We start from the raw sequence: 20,138 nt of genomic DNA on the forward strand, positions 1-20,138 counted from the left end.
CTCTTTACATGCTTGACTACATTTCAAATTTCACAAATAATCACCCCCTCTCCAAAACCCACCTTACTACAGCATTAATTAAAAGAATACAAAGCAGGACACCTGGGTGGCTCAGTGGTTGAGTGTCTGCCTTTGGCTCAGATCATGATCCCGGGGTCCTGGGATGGAGTCCCAGGGGGAACCCATTGGGTTCCCCATGGGGAGCCTGCTTCTCCCTCTGCCTATGTCTCTGCCTCTCTCTGTGTGTCTCTCATGAATAAATAAATAAAATCTAAATAAAAAATAAAATAAAATAAAATAAAATAAAATAAAATAAAATAAAATAAAATAAAATAAAATAAAATAAAATAAAATAAAATAAAATAATAAAATAATAAAATAAAAAATAGCAAAGTCATTTCCCCTTGCTATTCCCACCGTCCCTCACTCCTTAGTTCAGTGGATTTTCCTCCAGACTTTTGCTAGGCATTTGCAGACATAAATGCCCCAAACCAAGTCTGTTCTGACGCTCTTTCGAAATAATTAGTGGGATCACACAATATGTGTGTGTGTGTGTGCGCGCGCATGGCGCACATGCGCACCCATGTAGCCCTCTTTTTTTTGTTAAAGACCTCTCTGCATCAGTACTTATATATCTACCTTATTCTTTTTTTTAAATTGTGCTGAAGTACACATATGAAATTTACCATTTCTAGTCATTTTCGAGTACACATTTCAGTGGCATTAAGTGCATTCACTTTGTCAAGAAACCACTATTCATCTCTAGAACTTTTTTATTATCCTAAACTGAAACTCTCTACCCCCTGAATACCAATCCCCCACTCCCTCCTCTGTCCCTCCTCTCTCTCTCACCTGGTTACCTCTATCCTACTCTCTGTTTCTATAATTTGACTACCCTAACTAGCTCCTACAAGTGGAATCATATAATACTAGTCTATTGATGGCTGGCTTATCTCACTTTGCACCACGGCTTCAAGGTTCACCCATGATGTAGCAGGTGTCAGAATTTCAGTCCTTCTTGAGGCTTACCGAGAGTCCACTGTATGTATGTGTATTCACTGATGTACATTTGGTATGCTTCTACCTTTTGCCTATTGTGAATACTGCTGCTAGGAACACAGGGGTACAAATATCTGTTCATGTCCCTGCTTTCAATTCTTTTGGGCATACATCCCAAGGTGGATTTGCTAGCTCCTATAATAATTGCATGTATAATTTGTTCAGGAATTGCCATACTACTTTATTCTTTGTAACTCCTTCATAGTGTTCTATGGTTACCCAATTTTCGTGCTGGTCATAAACTCATGAGCTGGGTACTGTTATTATCCCAATGTCACAGATGGAGAAACTGAGACTTAGAGAGGACTTGGCTTCAGGGCTTCAGCCACATCTCTGTCAAGGAAGGGTGGGGGAACTCAAGCAGGCTGTCTCTTTCTGAGCCTCAGCTTCCTCTCTTCTACAATAGAAACATGCTGAGTTGGGGCGCCTAGGTGGCTCAGTCGGTTAAGTGTCCGACTCATGATTTTGGCTCAGGTCATGATCTCAGGGTCCTAAGACTGAGTTGCGTGTCAGGCTCTGCACTCAGCAGGAAGTCTGCTCTCTCCCTCTTCCTCTGCCCCCAATCCTGCTCATATGCTCTCTCTCAAATAAATAAATCTTTAAAAAGAAAGAAAGAAAAAAAAAAAAAGAAAGAAAGAGGGACGCCTGGGTGGCTCAGCAGTTGAGCATCTGCCTTTGGCTCAGAGCATGATCCTGGAGTCCCAGGATTGAGTCCTGGGATCAAGTCCCACATTGGGCTTCCTGCATGGAGCCTGCTTCTCCCTCTGCCTGTGTCTGCCTCTCTCTCTCTCTCTCTCTGTGTGTCTCTCATGAATAAATAAATAAAATCTTTAAAAAAAAAGAAAAGGAGGGGAGGGAGGGAAGGAGGGAGGAAGGAAGGAAGGAAAGACACTAAGCTCCAGGGTACTCTCTGAAACTCTCCCCTTTTCACTATCAAGGGTGACAGCAATGAGATGTGTGAAGATGGTTCCCTGTGTTGTCGGCCAGGCCAAGGCGGGGTGGGGGTGGGGGTGGGGGGGCTGCCTGACAGGGCCCCACAGCAGCCCTCAGCAGCAAATGCCCCCAGTCTCTGCAATGAGATGCTGTTAGCACAACAGAGCAACACGCCCAGGAGGGAGGACACTGAAGGGCTGTTCTGGCCTCAGGGCTGTGGTGTCTCAGTCCTGGAACACTGGCATGCCTGCCCTCGGGGAAGGTAAGGAGTGCCCTAGAACAATGTACAATCCTAGGATACCCTCGTGAGCAGCCAGAGAGCTGAGACCCAGCTGTGCCTCTATGATCAGGAGCTACCCAAGGCCATCAGGAACACAGATCCCTGAATTCTAGAGGATTCCAGCCCCTAGGGGTCACCTAGGGAAGGCTTTCAAGAGGCATTCTGCAGAGCCCACTGGGCTCTGTGAAACCTTGAGGACATCCCTCCTTCTCTCAGGGGCTATTTCCTCATTCATAAAATGGGTACAATCACAACCTCACTGGGCCTCTATGAAAATTGTTGAGATAAAGTATCTAGCATGGTACTTAACATGCTGCATGCCCAACATTTAGCAGAAGGCAGAAAATACATACAAGGGGAAGAGCTCATATGAACAAAGACAGACAGGCCAGTGCCTGGGGAAGTGTCTAATGTCTTAAAATCTGTGTCGAGGTACTGGCCAGAGGCCCGGCCCCAGCACCGCCTTCATACCAAATGGCAGCCCCTAAAGCATGTCTGCACAAGTTATCCCAGCTAGTCTTCTCAGTGACTCAGGGCATCGCTGTCCCATTCTGGAAGTGAGGAAACTGAGGCAGAGGGCCCCACAGGGGTCACTGTGGAATGCTTTCTCAGTTAATCCCCCCAACAGTTGCAGTTCTTTGGCAGATGACTGTCTCCTTCATTAACTTGTAGACTCTTGGTGGACAGGAGTCTTTCACTCACCACTGTGCCCTCCGAGTCCAGCACACAGTGTACACAGTGGGCGCTCAGGAAATGTGTGCAGGAGGAATGAATGCATGAATAAGACAGCTCTGCCAGGGAGGCATGACCGTGCAAACACAGCGCTTCCGAGCCCCTGGCCAGGTGGGGCTGGCACACACCCACCTGCCTTGGCCTGGCCCTGCAGAGATGGACCGGCCCTCACCTCTCTCGGCCGTTCCAACTCCGTCTGCAGCACCTGCTTGGCCAGCTCGGTCTCGATAAGCCGCTGCCGAAGCTCCTCATTCTCCTCCTCCAGCCGTGCCCGTTTCTTCTCCACTGTCTCCAGCTCCTTATGCAGCCGCACAGAGATGTCCTTAGAGACCTGGGCAAGGGTGGGTGATGAGATTGGTAAGCAAGGGTGGGTGATGATCCACTTAGGCTACAGAGCAACCTCCCCCAGCAGACTGTGTCTCTCCTCACCCCTGCTTAGCAGATGAGGAAACTGAGGCACAAAGAAGTCAGTAAAGGGTAGAGGTCACACAGCCAGGAAATGGCAGAAGCAAAACCCAAACCCAGACACCCAGTGCTCCCAATGTCTGTGTCCGAGTTCAGTCTCCCCAGGAAGCTAGAAAGGCCCTGCCAGTTTTTAACAAGGCTTTTTCAATTACCTGGGGCATTCTGTGCTTTTGAGTCTCACGAGAGCCTGCGGCAGGGCCAGAGAGGCTCATTTTAAAAGTAGGGAAGTGAGCTGGAGTTGAAACCAGAGCAAGATGGTGGCCCTAGGGCCATCTGAATCACATTGCTGCCAGTGTCCAGCCCGTGACCCTGGGCAAATCATTTCCTCACTCTGTCCCTCAGTCTCCTTAACTGCAAAAAGGGTGCAGTGGTAGCAGCAGCCTCATGGGCCCAACAGGAGGACTGAATCAGCTTTGCACAAAAAATCTCGGCCCTGGGCCAGCACAGTGAGTCCTGGGGAGTGGTGATGCCGAAGCTCAGAGAGGGGCAGGACTTGCTAGAGGTCGTGGTGTGACCCCGAGGCTGGTTTCCAATTGTCTGGGATATAAAACATGCCCTAAATGACAAAGGCTGGGCATGTGTCCAAGTCATCCATACAGAAAGGAACTAACAGAGCTGCAAACACCAATCCTGGTTCCAGGGATCTGCAGCAAAAGCACCCCATTTCCTCGAGGACAGCCTGGAGATCCAACACCAGGAAAGGGGGCATCCGGGGATGAGGAAGGCCCTTCTGAGCTGGTAAATCACCACTATCCCTGAGTGGTCCAGGCACTATCAGTTGTTGAATACCTACTGTGTGCCAGATTCATTCATCTTCACCCCAATTCTGTCTGAGGCTTACAGAATAAGTGACTTGACTTGGGGTCATGCAAAGCCAGTATGAGTTGAGCTGGGAGAAGCCCCTGGGATTTGCCTGAGGGGCCAGTGTGGCCAGGGCTCTGGAGGGGCACGAGGGCTTTGCCAGCAAGAGGTATGTGAGGGGCAGAAAGCCCAACGCCCCATGCCTGCCAGTCTTGGAAACAACCGTTGCACCTCCTCCATTCCGGAAGGGAAGAGGGCCCTCCCTGGCTCTGCCCTCTGCCTGGGCCCAGGCCCAGCTCGGCACGGACCCGTTGGCAGTATGAGAGACAGGCCAGGAAAAACAACAGCCAGAAAGGAAATTCAGCACTGCCTCCCCCTGCCTCTGTTGTCCACCGTGGCTCTCTGTCCCTGGAGGTCCCCAAGGGCAACCAGAATCGTGCCTTGTCCACAAAGTGGGATGAGCGACACCTCAATATCAGAACAAGGACTTGGCACGTGGGGAAAACCAGACTGAGTCTGATTCTAGCACTGGATGTGTGTGTGACCCCCACAGCAAGTTTATTTATGGATTCGGTGTCGGCGTGGTCATTGGTAAATGGAATGGATACAGCCTACTCCCAGGTGCTGCTGTGAGGATTAAATGACACAATCCTTGGGCTGGTGGCTAGATCATCAAGAAATAGAACTTTTTTTTTTTTTTTTTAAGAAATATAACTTTTTAATGCACTGTCAGGATCACTGCTTCACCTCTGTGCACTTGGCTATGGTTCCCAGTCTGAGGCTACCAGGTCACCCAGAAAGCCCCTGTCCTGATCAATACTCCATTCACTCATTCATTCATTCATTCATTCATCCTGCTTAGCCGTGGGGGCAGGAGTCATGGGCCAGAATGCTGAAGACCCCGGACCATGCCTGGGTTCCTTCATATCCCTGTGTCCCAGCAGCAGCACACACTCTAGCACACCCTAATGCCGAGTAAATGCTGGAGAGCAAACAAATTCAAGGTTCCAAAAAGTGAAAAGGGAGGGAGATAAAAGAATGACTGCAATATGGGGAGCTGCACCTACCCTAACTAGATTAGGGACGCGCCCCTCAACCACCCAGCCCACCCACTGTCCACAGAGGGCTGTGTCCTCGACTGATGTGAGGGCTCAGCAGCAGGTGGCTTCTCCCCTTGGGGCCAGCTCCTCTCCATCTGAGGGGTTGCTCCACCTACCGCGGCCTCAACTTGGGAGGCAACACTCCCCACCAAGAAATCATGATCCATGTGGATTCCCGGATCCTCTTGGGTTCATAAATGACTCTGTGACTTCATCCGTTCCAGGAGTCTGGACACTCCTTCCATCCCATTCTCCACAGGATCTCCTTCCCCAACTGTCCCCGACCCCCAAGGGTTGCTGTGTCAAGAACGCTCAACCCCAGGCAGCTGACGGGATTCCAGCGAGAACAAAAGAGCCCTTAATTTCAGATCCCACAGAACCCCGCGCCCCCAGTGGAGGCCCACAGGAGCAAAGAGCACAGTAGCCTGGAAGGCAGGAGTCTGGTGGCCTCAGCCTGTCCTTTCCTCTCTCTGAGCCTCAGTGGTCCTGCGTGCCCTCGCCTCTCACAGGTGATTTATAGAATCAGCTGTCACTTCCTAACACCATGTGCCTTTCATCCCCTTGGGAAGGGCTTGATTAATGCCATTCTGAGGTGTGAAGAGGAAAGGTCACTTCCCCAAGGTCACACGGCTAGGCAGCTACAGAACCAAGGGTTGAAATCCTGTGGGTCAACTCTAGAGTTCTGCTCTCCACCTAACCCTGTTGTTGGCCCAAAGCCTGAAGACATTATATTATTATCAGCACTAAAAGTATTAATAACGGGGCACCTGGGTGGCTCAGTGGTTGGGTGTCTGCCTTCCGTTCAGGTCATGATCCCAGAGTCCTGGGATCGAGTTCTGCATCGGGCTCCCTGCAGGAAGCCTGCTTCTCCCTCTGCCTATATCTCTGTCTTTCTCTGTGTGTCTCTCAAGAATAAAAAGAATAAATAAGTAAAATCTTAAATAATAATAATAATAATAATAATAATAATAATAAGCCTAGCAGTGGGTTCACTATGTCAGATGCTCACAGGGCCCCACCTGCTTGTCTCATTTCATGCTTTTATGGTCCTCCCAACTACTCCCAGGGCTAGGGGACTGAGATACTATGGGAGGTGAAGCAGCTGCAGCTTCCGGACACCAGGGCAAATCCCCAAAGCACAAACAATGCACTCAGCCATGAGGTCACTGTTTACAGCACTGAGGCCTGTCTCCTGCCAAATGCAACCAGCAACCTCCAGGCCACAGCCCCCCTGCTCATCGGGCTTCTCAGCTCATGGGCCTCCCTGTCACTGTCACTCCGAATCCTCAGGGAGGGGGAAATGGGTGGTGGGGCCTGGGAATCTGCATTGAGAATAAGCACTGCAGGGGATTTTTATCCACACAAGCGGGTTGAGATTCTGGCCCCCCCTGCCCTGGTCTTGCCCCAGCCACTTGCCATACTAGTGCCTTATAAGTTCTTCTCCCAATCAGTAACACCACAATCAACATTTGCTCCTTTGCTGGGTGAACACTCCACACCAGATTTCATGGCCACCCCACTTTTACTTGAACTATTTCATTTTATCCTCACAAAAATCTCTACAGGTAAAAACTAGTTTTATCTCCATTTACTGAGGCTCAGAGCTGTGAGGGAGCTTAGCAAAGGCCACACACCAAGCAAGTGGGAGAGCAGGTCTTTGCACCGCCATCTCCCTGCCTTCCTTGTGCTGGGCAATGTTCCCCCTGAGGCTCTGTGGGGCCTGTGAGCCATGAGGGCCACAGACAGAGACAGCCTGAGGAGGGGTGGATACCAAAGTTTCATTTATGGCACCTCCACCAATAACCAACCTCCTCGACAAAACCACTGGAACTGCAAAAGCCCTAGAGATTTGGCTGCTCTAAGCCCCATATTTAACAGAAGAAGAAACTGGGGAACCTGGGTGGCTCAGTGGTTGAGGGTCTGCCTTTGGCTCAGGTCATGATCCCAGGGTCCTGGGATCAAGTCCATCAGGATCCCCACAGGAAGCCTGCTTCTCCCTCTGCCTATATCTCTGCCTCTCCCTGTGTGTCTTGTGAGTAAGTAAATAAAATCTTTAAAAATAGTAATAATTGGCTATCCTTTACAAAAAAAAAAGGAGAAACTGAGGCCCCAAGCAGTGGCCCAATGTCAGTCTGGGCACGAGCCAAGGAGCTAGCAGAACAAGTCAGAGAGTCCCCAGGGATACCCAGATCTGGGGTCCCCTCCCCAGCTGGGCCATCAAGCCCTCCCAGGAAATACCACAACTCTGAGAACCCCTAAAGTGCCTGAGAACAAGCCTAGCACGCCGGGCAGAGTGCAGTGGCCAGAGGCATCCAGCCAGGGCCTGAAGAGATGAGCTCAGCACTCCAGCTGCAGGGGCAGGGAGAAGAGGGAGAGAAGGGGGCAAGGTGGATGCTGATTGGCCAGTTCAAATCCCAACAGAAGGGGCGGCTTCCCTGTGCTTGGAGCAAAGAGACCACCCCCCTCCCACCCATACACCAGCTGCTCTCCGCTCCTCCCAGGGAGGCGCAGGCGAGCTGGCCCAGTTGGTCCTCCTCCCCCGCTTATCTCTCTAAGGCTGATTCTGGTGTGAAGGCCGCAGATCTCCAACCACCCAGGCCCCAATTCTGCTTGGTCTGAGCTCCCGGGGCTCCTCACCCCACCTCCCTCTAATCCAGGGCCTGGGGTTTGAATACCTGTATAACCATTTATCCAGAGGGCTGCCTTGTCAGGGAGCTTTGGCCCTGGGGGCACACTCTTTCTGAGCTCAGTGTAATCCCAGGGTGCACACCAAAGACATGGGAAATGTGAGCCTGCCTATGGCTCCCGGTTTACCCCCCGCCCCCCAGGCCCTTACAGAGAGCAATCTCTCCCTCTGCATTCCTCCTCTCCACACCTGGCTCAGGCCCCCTCCTCCTTCAGGTCACCCCTGCAGGAAGAGCCCCCTAGAGCCCTCAGGGCTGCACCTCCATCCCCAGCTCCAACATCCTCCTGCTCACACTGGGCCCCACCAAGATCTCAGCCCTCAGCCCAGGGCACACAGACAAGAAAGAGGTCTGTTCTTCTAGAGGCCCCTCCTGTCAGCCTCCAGCTCATCAGCAGGAAGGGGAGGTCAGATACGGGAGGCTGATAAGCCTGCACTGTACCAAGTACACACCAAGTGTCATGTGACCTTGCATAGGCACTTCCTTTCTCTAAGCCTCACTTTCCTCATCCAGAAAATGGGACTAATAATAACAGCTACAGTTTTGAGTGTTTACACAAACACTCTCTTCTAACCCTCATAGAACCCTGTGAGGCAAGGGCTGCTATGATACTCATTTTACAGATGAGGAAACTGAAATTTAGGTGACATGCTCAAAATCACCAAATTTAATAAATTATAAAAAAAATTTAAAAAACAAAGAAACCTAAAAAAAAATTAAAAAAATAAAAAAATAAAAAAAAATAAAAAACAAAGAAACCTCCACAGATAGTGAGTGTAGTGAGTGCAGGGACAACTCAGAGCCCAGCATGTGGTTGACACTCGGAGTGGCTGCCTTTAGTAGGATTCACATTTATGATATCCCTTTGGAGCCCCCGTGGGAAATGGGTCATCAGCTCACGATGGATCCCCCCTTTACAGATGAGGAAGCTGAGGCCCAGAGAGATAGGGTAACTTGCTCAAGGACACACAAGAAGCGAGGTGTGGGCTGACCCAGGCTCGGCCGGGGCTTGGGGAAGGCCCAGAGCTTACCTTGACATCCTGCTCCAGTCCACGGATGAGCTCCCCATCCACCTGGCCAGTCTGCGCAGCACGGAGGCTGCGGCGCTCAGCCTTGCGCAGCCGGTACTGCAGGATGCGGCATGTCTTGCTGGCCTGGTCTAGCTGCTGCCGCAGCTCCTGCAACTGGTACACATCCTCCTCCATGTAGACGTCCCGCATCTCCAGCATCTCAGCCCGCAGCTCCTCGATCTCGTCCTGCAGGGGTATGGGGATGGTCAGGTCACTGGGCCCTGTGGCAGTGGCCTGTAGGTCTGGAGGCAGACCACACCCAACACTCTCCTAGGCCCCTTGGAGGCCTGGGTGTGGGAGGACCCCGAAAGACATCTAGGTCCTCATTCTCAGAACCTGTAAATGTGTTACCTTACATGGCAAAAGGGACTTTGCAAAGGAGATGAAGTTAAGGATCTCGAGGTGGGGAGATTTTCCTAAATTATATCTGGGCAGCCCAATGTAATCATGAGGGCAGGCAAGGAGAGCAAAGTGGGAAAGGTGACATGATGACAAAGACAGAGGTCAAAAAAAAAAAAAAAAAAAGACAGAGGTCAGAGAGACACGTTCTGGAGATGGAGGAAGGGCCACAAAGCGGGGAATACAGGCTGCCTGCTGGAAAAGGGGCTAGATCCTCCCCCGGAGCCTGGCTGTGTGGCCTGGCCAACAGAGCTCTGCTAACACCTTGATTTTCAGACTTCCAACCTCCAGAACTGTCAGATAATAATCTGGGATGGTTTTAAGCCACTCAATCTGTGGAATTTGTTGCAGCAGTAATAGGAAACTAACGACTCTGGGGAAGCAGGACAGGCTCATTCAACAAGCATCCATGGGTACCAACTATGTGCCAGACCCTGTGCCAGGCACAGGAGTGGAAAGGGACAGCACAGACCCTTCTGCATGGAACCCCAGATCACACTGGTGAGACACATGATAAACCAACAAATTAAAAATCCAAATAAGGGTAGCCTGGGTGGTTCAGTGGTTTAGTTTAGCGCCGCCTTCAGCCTGAGGCATGATCCTGTAGGGCTCCCCGCAGGGAGCCTGCTTCTTCTCTGCCTGTGTTTCTGCCTCTTTCTGTGTCTCTCATGAATAAATAAATAAATAAAATCTTTAAAAATAAATAAATAAATAAAAATCCAAATAAGAGTCAAGAAACAAAACCCCACACTGAGGTAATATGCTAGACTGATGACAAAAGGCCATGTCCAAGGACATGGTCAGGGTGGCCAGCTCCATAGAAGGGACATTAGAGCTGAGGGAAGAAGGAACAGCCATGCAGGCAGACAGAAAGGGAGAGGTGACTCTAGGCAGAAGGTCTGCCTAAAGTGTGTGCAAAGGCTCAGAGACAGGTCAGAGCTCAATGTGTCAGAAGTCAGCAAGGTGGCCCGCGTAGCAAGAGGAGGGTGGGTTGAGGCTGGGCAAACACACAGGGGTCAGTCATCTAAGGCCGTGGAGGGCCAAGTAAAGAGTTTGGGTTTTAAGCAGAGGGTGTTGGGGGGATGATCTCACTTCCTCAAGGCAGCTTCTGACCACCCGTCATCAGCTCCCAGATGTCCCTCACTTCCCCTTTGTCACCACGAGCACGTCTGAATTCTCTATCTAATCGTTTGTCTTCCCTTTAGTGTGAGTATCTGGGGGGGCTGCCCCACGTCTACCCTGCTCCCTGCTGCATCCTCCCACACCCAGCACAGGCCTAGCACCCCACAGGCTCCCAACAAACATTAATTGAATGAATGAATGCACGTCCAGTTATGCAAACAACCACAAAAAAGACACACCAACCTGAAACCATCATTGGACAGAATGTAAAGGGATGAATGAGGGAACCCAGCAGGATAATTATGATGTCTAATAACAAATGTGGAAACTGAGTCACAAATAGAAATATCTACTCTTAAGTAAGATTGTACACTAAAAAGAGAAACTGAGTCACAGGGGAGGAATGATCTGCCAAAGGCATCCCTGAGGAGCCAGAGAAAGCTGCCAAGGGCAGTACTGATGAGCGCAAGGCAGGGGTAGGTCGGAGAAGCAAAAAAACAACTGCAAGTCCCAGGGAGAAGCCACCTTCCAGACAGTGTGTTCACTAGCCTCTGCACCTTCCTTTCCCCAAAGAAAGTGGGTGGCTCCCTCTGGGGGCATGGCCTGGGGTTGCCCAGAGCCCCCCAGAGACTGGGTGGGTCAGTTTAATTCAGGAGCCGTGTTAGGAAACAGGCCAGTTCTCAGTGTGAAAGCTCACCTGTCTGTTTGATTCCTGTGGACTATTTCTCACATGGACAGAAGATGAAGAGGGAAGGAACAGGTATCTGATTCTCCCAACGACAGATACCGTCTGGTTCCCACCATCAACCCTAGGACTTAATCCCCACTTGCCACCACAGGCTCCCCCCTAGGGATGGCTTCAGCAATGTGGATGGCACTGCCTACACCAGCTGCTGAAGAAGAGTCACTTTGCCAGGACCCCGCCTCCACCTCCATCCCAATACACACACAGACTCATGGCCACCATGCCAAGTGGACAGAACTAAAAGTGGAAAAAGAAGAAGTGAGACAGTCAATGATCACACCAGTCAAAAGAAATGAGGAAGTGAAGAGTCCACATACCATTTCATCTGGTGGATTAAGGAAGCATAAAGGAAAGGGCACGCAGGAAGTATGGGCCAGTCGGCTAAACCCAAATTAAGCCAGCCTCCAGAGGCGCCTGTGTTCAAATCCCCACAGTGCTATGGACTAGCATCACACTTATTCTCACTGCAGTCTCGTTGACAGGTGACAGGGAGGATATGGTGGTCTGAGTGGACCTGAAGCTCAGGATGATCCAAGGAGAAAGGCAGGGAACATACAAGCTCCTAGTGTTGGGCTACATTAATAGATGTATGACATTTAAGTCACGAGAGGTGATATCTCTCAACAGAGGACTGTATCCAGAGCACTAAAGTCAATTTGGACTCACATTTATTTATTTATTTATCTTTAGTTTTAAATAACTGATTTTTCTATTTAGAAAAGTAAATCATGATCATAGAGACAGTTTTGAAAATACAGAAAACCGGGCAGCCCCGGTGGCCCAGCGGTTTAGTGCCACCTTCAGCCCGCGTGATCCTAGAGACCTGGGATTGAGTTCCACGTCGGGTTCCCTGCATGGAGCCTGCTTCTCCCTCTGCCTGTGTCTCTGCCCCCCTCTCTCTCTGTGTCTGTCATGAATAAATAAAACCTTAAAAAAAAATACAGAAAACCTAAATCAGTCATAATTCCTCCCCCTGGTCCTAAGTCACACTGGCTCTCGAAGCGTGGTCCCTGGACCAGCAGCGTATAACCAACCATCACTGGGGAACTTATCAGAAATTTTGCCGCCTCAATCGATACCCACTGAATCAGAAACTCTGGGGGTTGGCTACCCAAGTGACTCTAAGTCGAGGGGTTTCCGGAAGGAAAACTTCTTCCTAAAAGGGCAAGAGCCATCTGTGGCAGTACCACAAGACCAGGGCAGAGACTCAGAGCAGAGACTCAATAAGCGTCTATTGAATAAGTGAATGAATAAATGATCTTTCTCACATGAGCAGCTGTCTCCCCAGGGTCTGCCCTGGACCACAGTCAGTTTCTGAAAATGCAGGATGTTGCATTCATGCCAGCTCCATCTCTCCATGGGGCAAAGGGGGGCCCAGGCCCATGGGGGCTTGTCCCAGCTGCAGGCAGAATGCGGGTCAGCCCCTCCTGGCACGGCCCACGTAGGAGGACCAGTCCACAAAGGCAGGCTTGTGGCCCCGCACGGGCTGGGTTGGCTGCGCTAAGGCCAGCAGAAGCCAGTGAATGCAGAATTTAGGTGGGCACCAAGCTTTCAGGCCTGGGGTGAGGCCGGGGAAAGGGGCTGCTAGGACATTGTGGGGGGACCTGGGAGGGCAGGACCCTGCATCACTCCAGAGATTCTGAGACCTCACAGAGCCTTCCATGGCTGCTCAGTCCTCCAGTCCCAGCCCCTGGCCCTAAAAAGCCCTCAGGTGACAGTGTCACCCAACTAACAGAGCTGGTAGAGAGGGAGGGGAGCCCAGGCTTCCCTGCTCCTTCACAGTTCACGGGCCTCAGTGCTTTCCCTCCCAGACCCCCCGACCATGTACATGTAGCAGGGAAGGGAACAAACCACTGGACTCCATGGGCCAAAGGTGGTTGGCCGCCAACACTGGTGGGAGGACCCCAAACTTTATTCTCCCCTGCAGATAGGGAAAGGCCAACAGTGCCCACCTCAGAGGCTGGGGGCCCTGATTCTCAGCCTCACAGTTGGAAGGGTCAGCCTAAAGAAGCCGGGGAACGGTGTTCAGACCAGGCACGGCCTGCCAGCCCCCCAACGGCCATCCATCACCTCTGGCTGCTTCTTCAAGCTGACTGTCTCTTCCCCTTGAAGCTTACCCTGATTGTTTAACATGGACTGAGAAGTGGGGTGCAGGGAGGGATTGAGAATAGGAACGGGGCAACCTGCTACCAGAGTAGTCTTTTTTTTTTTTTTTTTAAGGATTTTATTTATTTATTTATAAAAGACACAGAGAAAAAGAGGCATAGATATAGGCAGAGGAAGAAGCAGGCTTCCTGTGGGGAGCCCGATATAGGACTTGAATCAAGGACCCCGGGGGATCCCTGGGTGGCACAGCGGTTTAGCACCTGCCTTTGGCCCAGGGCGCGATCCTGGAGACCCGGGATCGAATCCCACGTCGGGCTCCCGGTGCATGGAGCTGCTTCTCCCTCTGCCTGTGTCTCTGCCTCTCTCTCTGTGTGTGACTATCATAAATAAATAAAAATTAAAAAAAAAAAAAAAAAGGACCCCGGGATCATGACCTGAGCCGAAGTCAGATGCTCAACCACTGAGCCACTCAGGCGCCCCATGTCCCCTTTTTTGCAGACAAGAAAACTGAGGCTCACAAGTGTCCTAGAGCTGCCCAAGCAAGAGAGAATGGTGGAGCTGGAATCCAGACAGGCCCATAACCATGTTCCACAATCAGGTTTGCTTGGGCTAGTCCCTCTGCTGGAATAGCCTTTGACTAACTCCTAATTTATGTCATCCTTCCAGAGCATTCCCTCCTCCCCTCTCCTCCCCTCCTCCTCTGAACTCTGTTCCTCTCTGTGCTGACAATGTTAGGTTGCATTTGCCTATTTTCAAGTCTGTCTTCCCCAAGAGCTGGGAGAAGGGCAGATGACAGGTCAGCCTCATGTCTGGTCCCCGGCACTGCCAGGACCAGCCCTCGTCCCTGTTTATAGGAGGATTAATGATCAGCAGGATGAGCTGACTTCTGCCCTATCCAGTCTCTCTCTCCACAGACCAAGGGTGGGCAGGCTCTCCAGATCCCAGCCCTAGGCCAGCTGCAAAGGGTCAGGGAGAGCCTGGACAGGGTCTCCCTACTCAGGGAACTCCTGCTCACCCACCCACTCCCTGCCCACAAAGTGTATCTCTGTCTATCCCCCTACACACCCTCCCGACAATCCATGAGGTCCTGCAGGAAGCAGCCTCTCAGAGGCAGACCTGCTCCCCAAAACGGATTAGTTCTCAGGAATCCTGGAGGAATTGGCCAGGAAGAGTCTCTTGGTCCATTCTGGGCCAGAGGGCCAAACATGAGTTCACACAACCGCTAATAATAGCGAGACCTTGCACGGCAGCACGGGGCTTCACAGTTTACAAAGACATTCCATCTGAATCATCTCATGGGTCGTCACAGAAACCCCATGGACAGGCAGGACAAGAATCACCACCTCTGTTCTAGGGATGAAGAACTGCAGAGTAGCACAGGACTTCAGACTCTTGTCCGCACCAGAATTCAGGGAGCCCATGAACTAGGATGGTAAAAAAAGCACACCTTTATTTTCACTAATCTCTAACTAAGGATTAACATTTCTTTCTTTTTTTTTTTTTTATTTATTTATGATAGTCACAGAGAGAGAGAGAGAGAGGCAGAGACACAGGCAGAGGGAGAAGCAGGCTCCATGCACCGGGAGCCTGATGTGGGATTCGATCCCGGGTCTCCAGGATCGCGCCCTGGGCCAAAGGCAGGCGCCAAACCGCTGCGCCACCCAGGGATCCCTTAACATTTCTTTCTATCCTGGACAAGTCACAGGTGTATCAGCAGTTTGCCACTAAGAGAAACCACGGATATTCTCACACCATGTAACAGTTGCAGAAGTGTCAACAAAGTGTTTACACTCACCAGCACTTTGAAATTATACTAGTCACCAGATCTGATGAGTTAATAAACACATACATTACTACATTATAATTTAGAAATATGTTTTGATAACTGTATTTCAATATATTTGGTTTTCCTTGTATTTTATTTTATTCATTTAAAAACATTATTCTAGGAAGCCTGGGTGGCGCAGTGGTTTAGCACCACCTTAGGCCCAGGGCGTGATCCTAGAGTCCCAGGATCGAGTCCCACGTCGGGCTCCCTGCATGGAGCCTGCTTCTCCCTCTGCCTGTGTCTCTGCCTCTCTCTCTGTGTCTTCCATGAATAAATAAATAAAGTCTTTTTAAAAATGATACAAAGTACTTTCAAAAAAATTATTCTAAAATAAATAAATAAATAAATAAATAATAAAAACATTATTCTGCAGGCGCCTGGGTGGCTCAGAAGTTATGCATCTGTCTTTGGCTCGGGTCATGATCTCAGGGTCCTGGGATAGAGCCTGGAGCCCCACATCACATCAGATTCCCTGCTCAGCAGGGAGTCTGCCTCTCCCTCTCCCCCTCTCCCTACTCGTTCATGCACTCTCTCTCTCAAATAAATAAATAAAATCTTTAAAAATAAATAAATATTGGGGATCCCTGGGTGGCTCAGTGGTTTGGTGCCGGCTTTTGGCCCAGGGCATGATTCTGGAGTCCCGGGATCGAGTCCCACATCAGGATCCCTGCATGGAGCCTGCTTCTTCCTCTGCCTATCTCTCTGCCTCTCTTTCTGTCTCTCATGAATAAATAAAAAGGAAGGAAGGAAGGAAGGAAGGAAGGAAGGAAGGAAGGAAGGAAGGAAGGAAGAAAGAGAGAGAGAGAGAGAGAGAGAAAGAAAGAAAGAAAGAAAGAAAGAAAGAAAAGAAAAGAAAAGAAAAGAAAAGAAAAGAAAAGAAAAGAAAAGAAAAGAAAAGAAAAGAAAAGAAAAGAAAAAAGAAAGGAAAGAAAGAAAGGAAGGAAAGAAAGGAGGGAAGGAAGGAAGGAAGGAAGGAAGGAAGGAAGGAAGGAAGGAAAGAAGGAAGGAAGGAAAGAAGGAAGGAAGGAAGGAAGGAAGGAAGGAAGGAAGGAAGGAAAGAAAGAAAGAAAGAAAGAAAGAAAGAGAGAGAGAGAGAAAGAAAAAGAGAGAGAGAGATCCTTGGGTGGCTCAGTGGTTGAGCATCTGCCTTCACCTCAGGGCATGATCCTGGAGTCCTTAGATCAAGTCCCACACATCAGGCTTCCTGCATGGAGCATGCTTCTCCCTCTGGCTATGTCTCTGCACCTCTTTTTCTGTGTCTCTCATGAATGAATGAATGAATGAATGAATGAATGAAAATAAAAACATTATTCCGAGACTTATTCTAAAAAGAGCATGTTTACAACAGTAAGTAAGAGGGAGCCTATATGTTCCTTCCGGAGCTGCCTTCTCTGTGGGGTCTGGGTCACCACCCCCGACCCTCTCTTCTCCATCAGGGCACAAAGCTAGAGTAGCAGAACCACATTTTAAATGTTGCAGGAAAGAATGCTTTCTGCCAGAAACCTACACATATTTAAGATGATGAATCTTTGTACAATGAGGACAGAACGGGGGAAAGGGGAGAGTTTAGGTTTAGAGCCCACTGGGACACTTGCAAGTGATAATGACTCCAGATGCACAGGTCTGATGGAATTGGTCTGGAGGAGTAGATGGTGAGAAGGTCTCCTGGCCTGCAGGGCTGGAGATGAAAATGACCAAACTCAAGGCCCCTCTACAGAAACACAGCAAGTAGCAATGGATGGTGTGAACCCCAGTAACAGCTGCCAGCCAGCCTGAGGGAACAGGGAGGGAACCAGGGGAATAGAAGTTTCCTGGAGGAGGTCACCTCTCACCAGCCAGCAAGGAAGAAACGATACAGAGCAGAGGTCCCCCAGCTACCTCTCACCCAAGACAGTCAGCCCCCATAAGGCTAGGGTGGAGGCCTATTCACCCAGCACCCCCAGGGAACTCTGCTGTGGGCCCTGCAGACCACCCTAGTAAAACAAGGCTGAGTCAGGCACAGGGAGCCAGTGTCTCAGCCCAATCGGGTCCAGAGGGACTTTGCACAGCCTGGGCCTCCTTCCACTCTGTATGTCTCCCACCTCCTTACCCCTCCACCTTAAATGCCACCTCCACCAAGAAGCCTCCCTGGCTGCCCCAGGGCACAGCCTTATTGTATGAATAATTACTGAGTGGCTATAGTGAGCCAGATTCATCACCAAATCTTTTAATTTAACCCTCAGGATGGCCAGTTTTCTTCCCACTAATTTGTTCTCCACTTAGTACGTGGACTGTTTTGTTTTGCTTTGTTTTTTTTAACCACGTTATTCCCGTCTGAAACTCTCCAATGATCACCAAAATTTGCAAATGAGGGCAGCCCAGGTGGCTCAGTGGTTTAGCCCCGCCTTCGGCCTAAGGTGTGATCCTGGAGACCTGGGATAGAGTCTCAAGTCAGGCTCCCTGCATGGAACCTGCTTTCTCCCTCTGCCTGTGGCTGTGCCTCTCTCTCTCTCATGAATAAATAAATAAAATCTTTTTTAAAAAATTTGCAAATGGGATCCCTGGGTGGCGCAGCGGTTTGGCGCCTGCCTTTGGCCCAGGGCGCGATCCTGGAGACCCGGGATCGAATCCCACATCGGGCTCCCGGTGCATGAAGCCTGCTTCTCCCTCTGCCTGTGTCTCTGCCTCTCTCTCTCTCTCTCTCTCTGTGACTATCATAAATAAATAAAAATTAAAAAAAAATCCGCTTCAAAAAAAAAAAAAAATTTGCAAACGACCCAAATGTCCCTCAGCTGGTGGATGGAGAAACAGTGGCGAATCCACATGAGGGAATACTACTCAGCAATAAAAAGGAATGAAGTGCTGAGCCCCACAACACTGTGGCCGAAGCACAAGCACATTCCACTGGGTGACGGAAGCCAGACTCAGCAGGCCACTGTAGAACTCCCTTTATATGACATTCTGGAAAGAGCAAGACTGTAGAGACAAAAAGCAGATCAGTGGTTGTCAGAAGCTGGGGGAGGGGAATTGACTAGAAATGGGCCCAGGAGGAGCTTTTTGGCGGAGGGGGGCGGGTGAATGCTGGGCTCTAGTGTGGGGACAGTCAGGGTCAAAGGTCCTAGAGGAGGGTCAGGATGCCCAGCCACATACAGCCATGCCACACAATGCCCCTGCTCCAGCTGGCATGGAGGCTGCCAGTCCAGTGACCCACAGAGAAGAGCTGTCCCACCTCTCAATTGGTGGTGGTGGTGGTTAGAGAATTGTACGCCTCTGCCAAAACCCACTTTACTATATATAAATCATCTGACCTAAAAGCAAGACAAAAGCCCGACCCCTGCCCACCTCCCCATCTTCATGTCCTTGCATTGGTTCTTATCCCAGAAATCACCAGGCCTGTCCCACCACTAAGCCTCTGGCCCTGCCGGTCCATCCTTGCATCTCTGCACTCCTGGCTCCCCTTATGCTCAAAGCCAATGACACTCCTCAGAGAAGTCTTCCAGATCCCTCTACGCCCATTATGTCCATCTGAAGCCTGTTTCTTTCATGGAACACGTCACAGGCTTATCTGTGATGTTAATTATTTTACTTATTGATCTGTTTGTTTACAGAATGTCGATCTCTACCATCAAGATGTGAGCCTCAAGACGACAGAGCCTAGCACAGTGCCTGGCACACAAAAGAACAGTTCAATAAATAGTCAATTAATAAAGGGGTCCTAAGAGGGGAAGATTTCCATCCTGCTCCACTCCCCTGCAGAAAACCACTTCCAGTCAGTGCTGCTGTGTTTAAATTTAATTCTGTGATTCTGCAAAGCTAATGCCCATGGAGGCTTTGGATTCTAGTGGATCGATCCTAAGCCTCAAATCCCAGCCTATCAACTCTCAGGCTGCATTCCCAAATGTCTCCTCCTCCCCAGGTTCCAGGGATAGGCAGACAGACCCAGGAAGAATGACAGAGCTGAGCTGAAGGACCCAGAACTTTCCCTCTGTGGGACAGCAACCATTCTATGGAGGAACAGGAGGCTTTGCCTGGCCCGCCTTCTTCCACACCACCCTGGCCACCACAGTCCCTCCCTCGGGCTAAAGTCCAGGCTGCCTGCCCATCTGCCACCCTGGCTCTGGCCTTGGGTGCTCCCCTCAGCCCGGAAGGGCTGACCTGCAGTGTAGGCCAACAGTGGCCACAGAGGCGGCATGCCAGCCCCCTGAGAGGCTAGGGCAGCCATCTGCTTTCCCTTCTGTCCATCCCCCAAGTCTATGCAGGTTCCAGATGAGATCATTACAGTTGGACCCCAAAGAGGCTCTGCAAACCTCCACTTCCCTCCCCACTCAAAGACTCCAGGAGTAGCAAGCGGTTGAGTATGGTGCGGGGCAGAACAGACAGGGACACTGAGGCACAGAGAGGGATTAGGGACAATCACATGGGCCCCCAGAAGATCCAGTCAAGCAGAGAGAGACTCTGAGGTCCTGCCTCCCAGCCCAGATCTCAACCCAGCTTAGCCTCCTTGGGTGAATGCTGGGCTCTAGTGTGGGGACAGTGAGGGTCAAAGGTCCTAGAGGAGGGTCAGAATGCCCAGCCACCTATGGCCATGCTACACAATCCCCCTGCTCCAGCTGGCATGGAGGCTGCCGGTCCAGTGACCCACAGAGTCATGAGGAAAGACGGTCTTGGACTCGCCACTCCAACACAAAAAAATAATAACAGGGGGATCCCTGAGTGGCCCAGTGGTTTAGCGCCTGCCTTCAGCCAGGGCCTGATCCTGGAGTCCCAGGATCGAGTCCCACGTCGGGCTCCCTGCATGGAGCCTGCTTCTCCCTCTGCCTGTGTCTCTGCCTCTC

The 20,138-nt window shown here is 50.6% G+C and overlaps 1 protein-coding gene across 2 annotated transcripts in view; it reads right to left on the minus strand.

Moving 5' to 3' along the window:
* The window catches only part of MTCL2 (microtubule crosslinking factor 2), a 76,250-nt gene that overhangs the window by 44,314 nt on the left and 11,798 nt on the right, over window positions 1–20,138 (minus strand). For both annotated transcript variants that reach the window (XM_077873033.1, XM_077873032.1), the window contains exons 2-3: window positions 9,086–9,310; window positions 3,177–3,335 (exon numbers count right to left, since the gene is read on the minus strand). In XM_077873033.1, coding sequence (XP_077729159.1) covers window positions 3,177–3,335; window positions 9,086–9,310 — 384 coding nt within the window. The remainder of the gene's footprint in view (window positions 1–3,176; window positions 3,336–9,085; window positions 9,311–20,138) is intronic.

The sequence above is a fragment of the Canis aureus genome, chromosome 26 (genome assembly GCF_053574225.1).
Source record: "Canis aureus isolate CA01 chromosome 26, VMU_Caureus_v.1.0, whole genome shotgun sequence".
Lineage (NCBI taxonomy): Eukaryota > Metazoa > Chordata > Mammalia > Carnivora > Canidae > Canis > Canis aureus.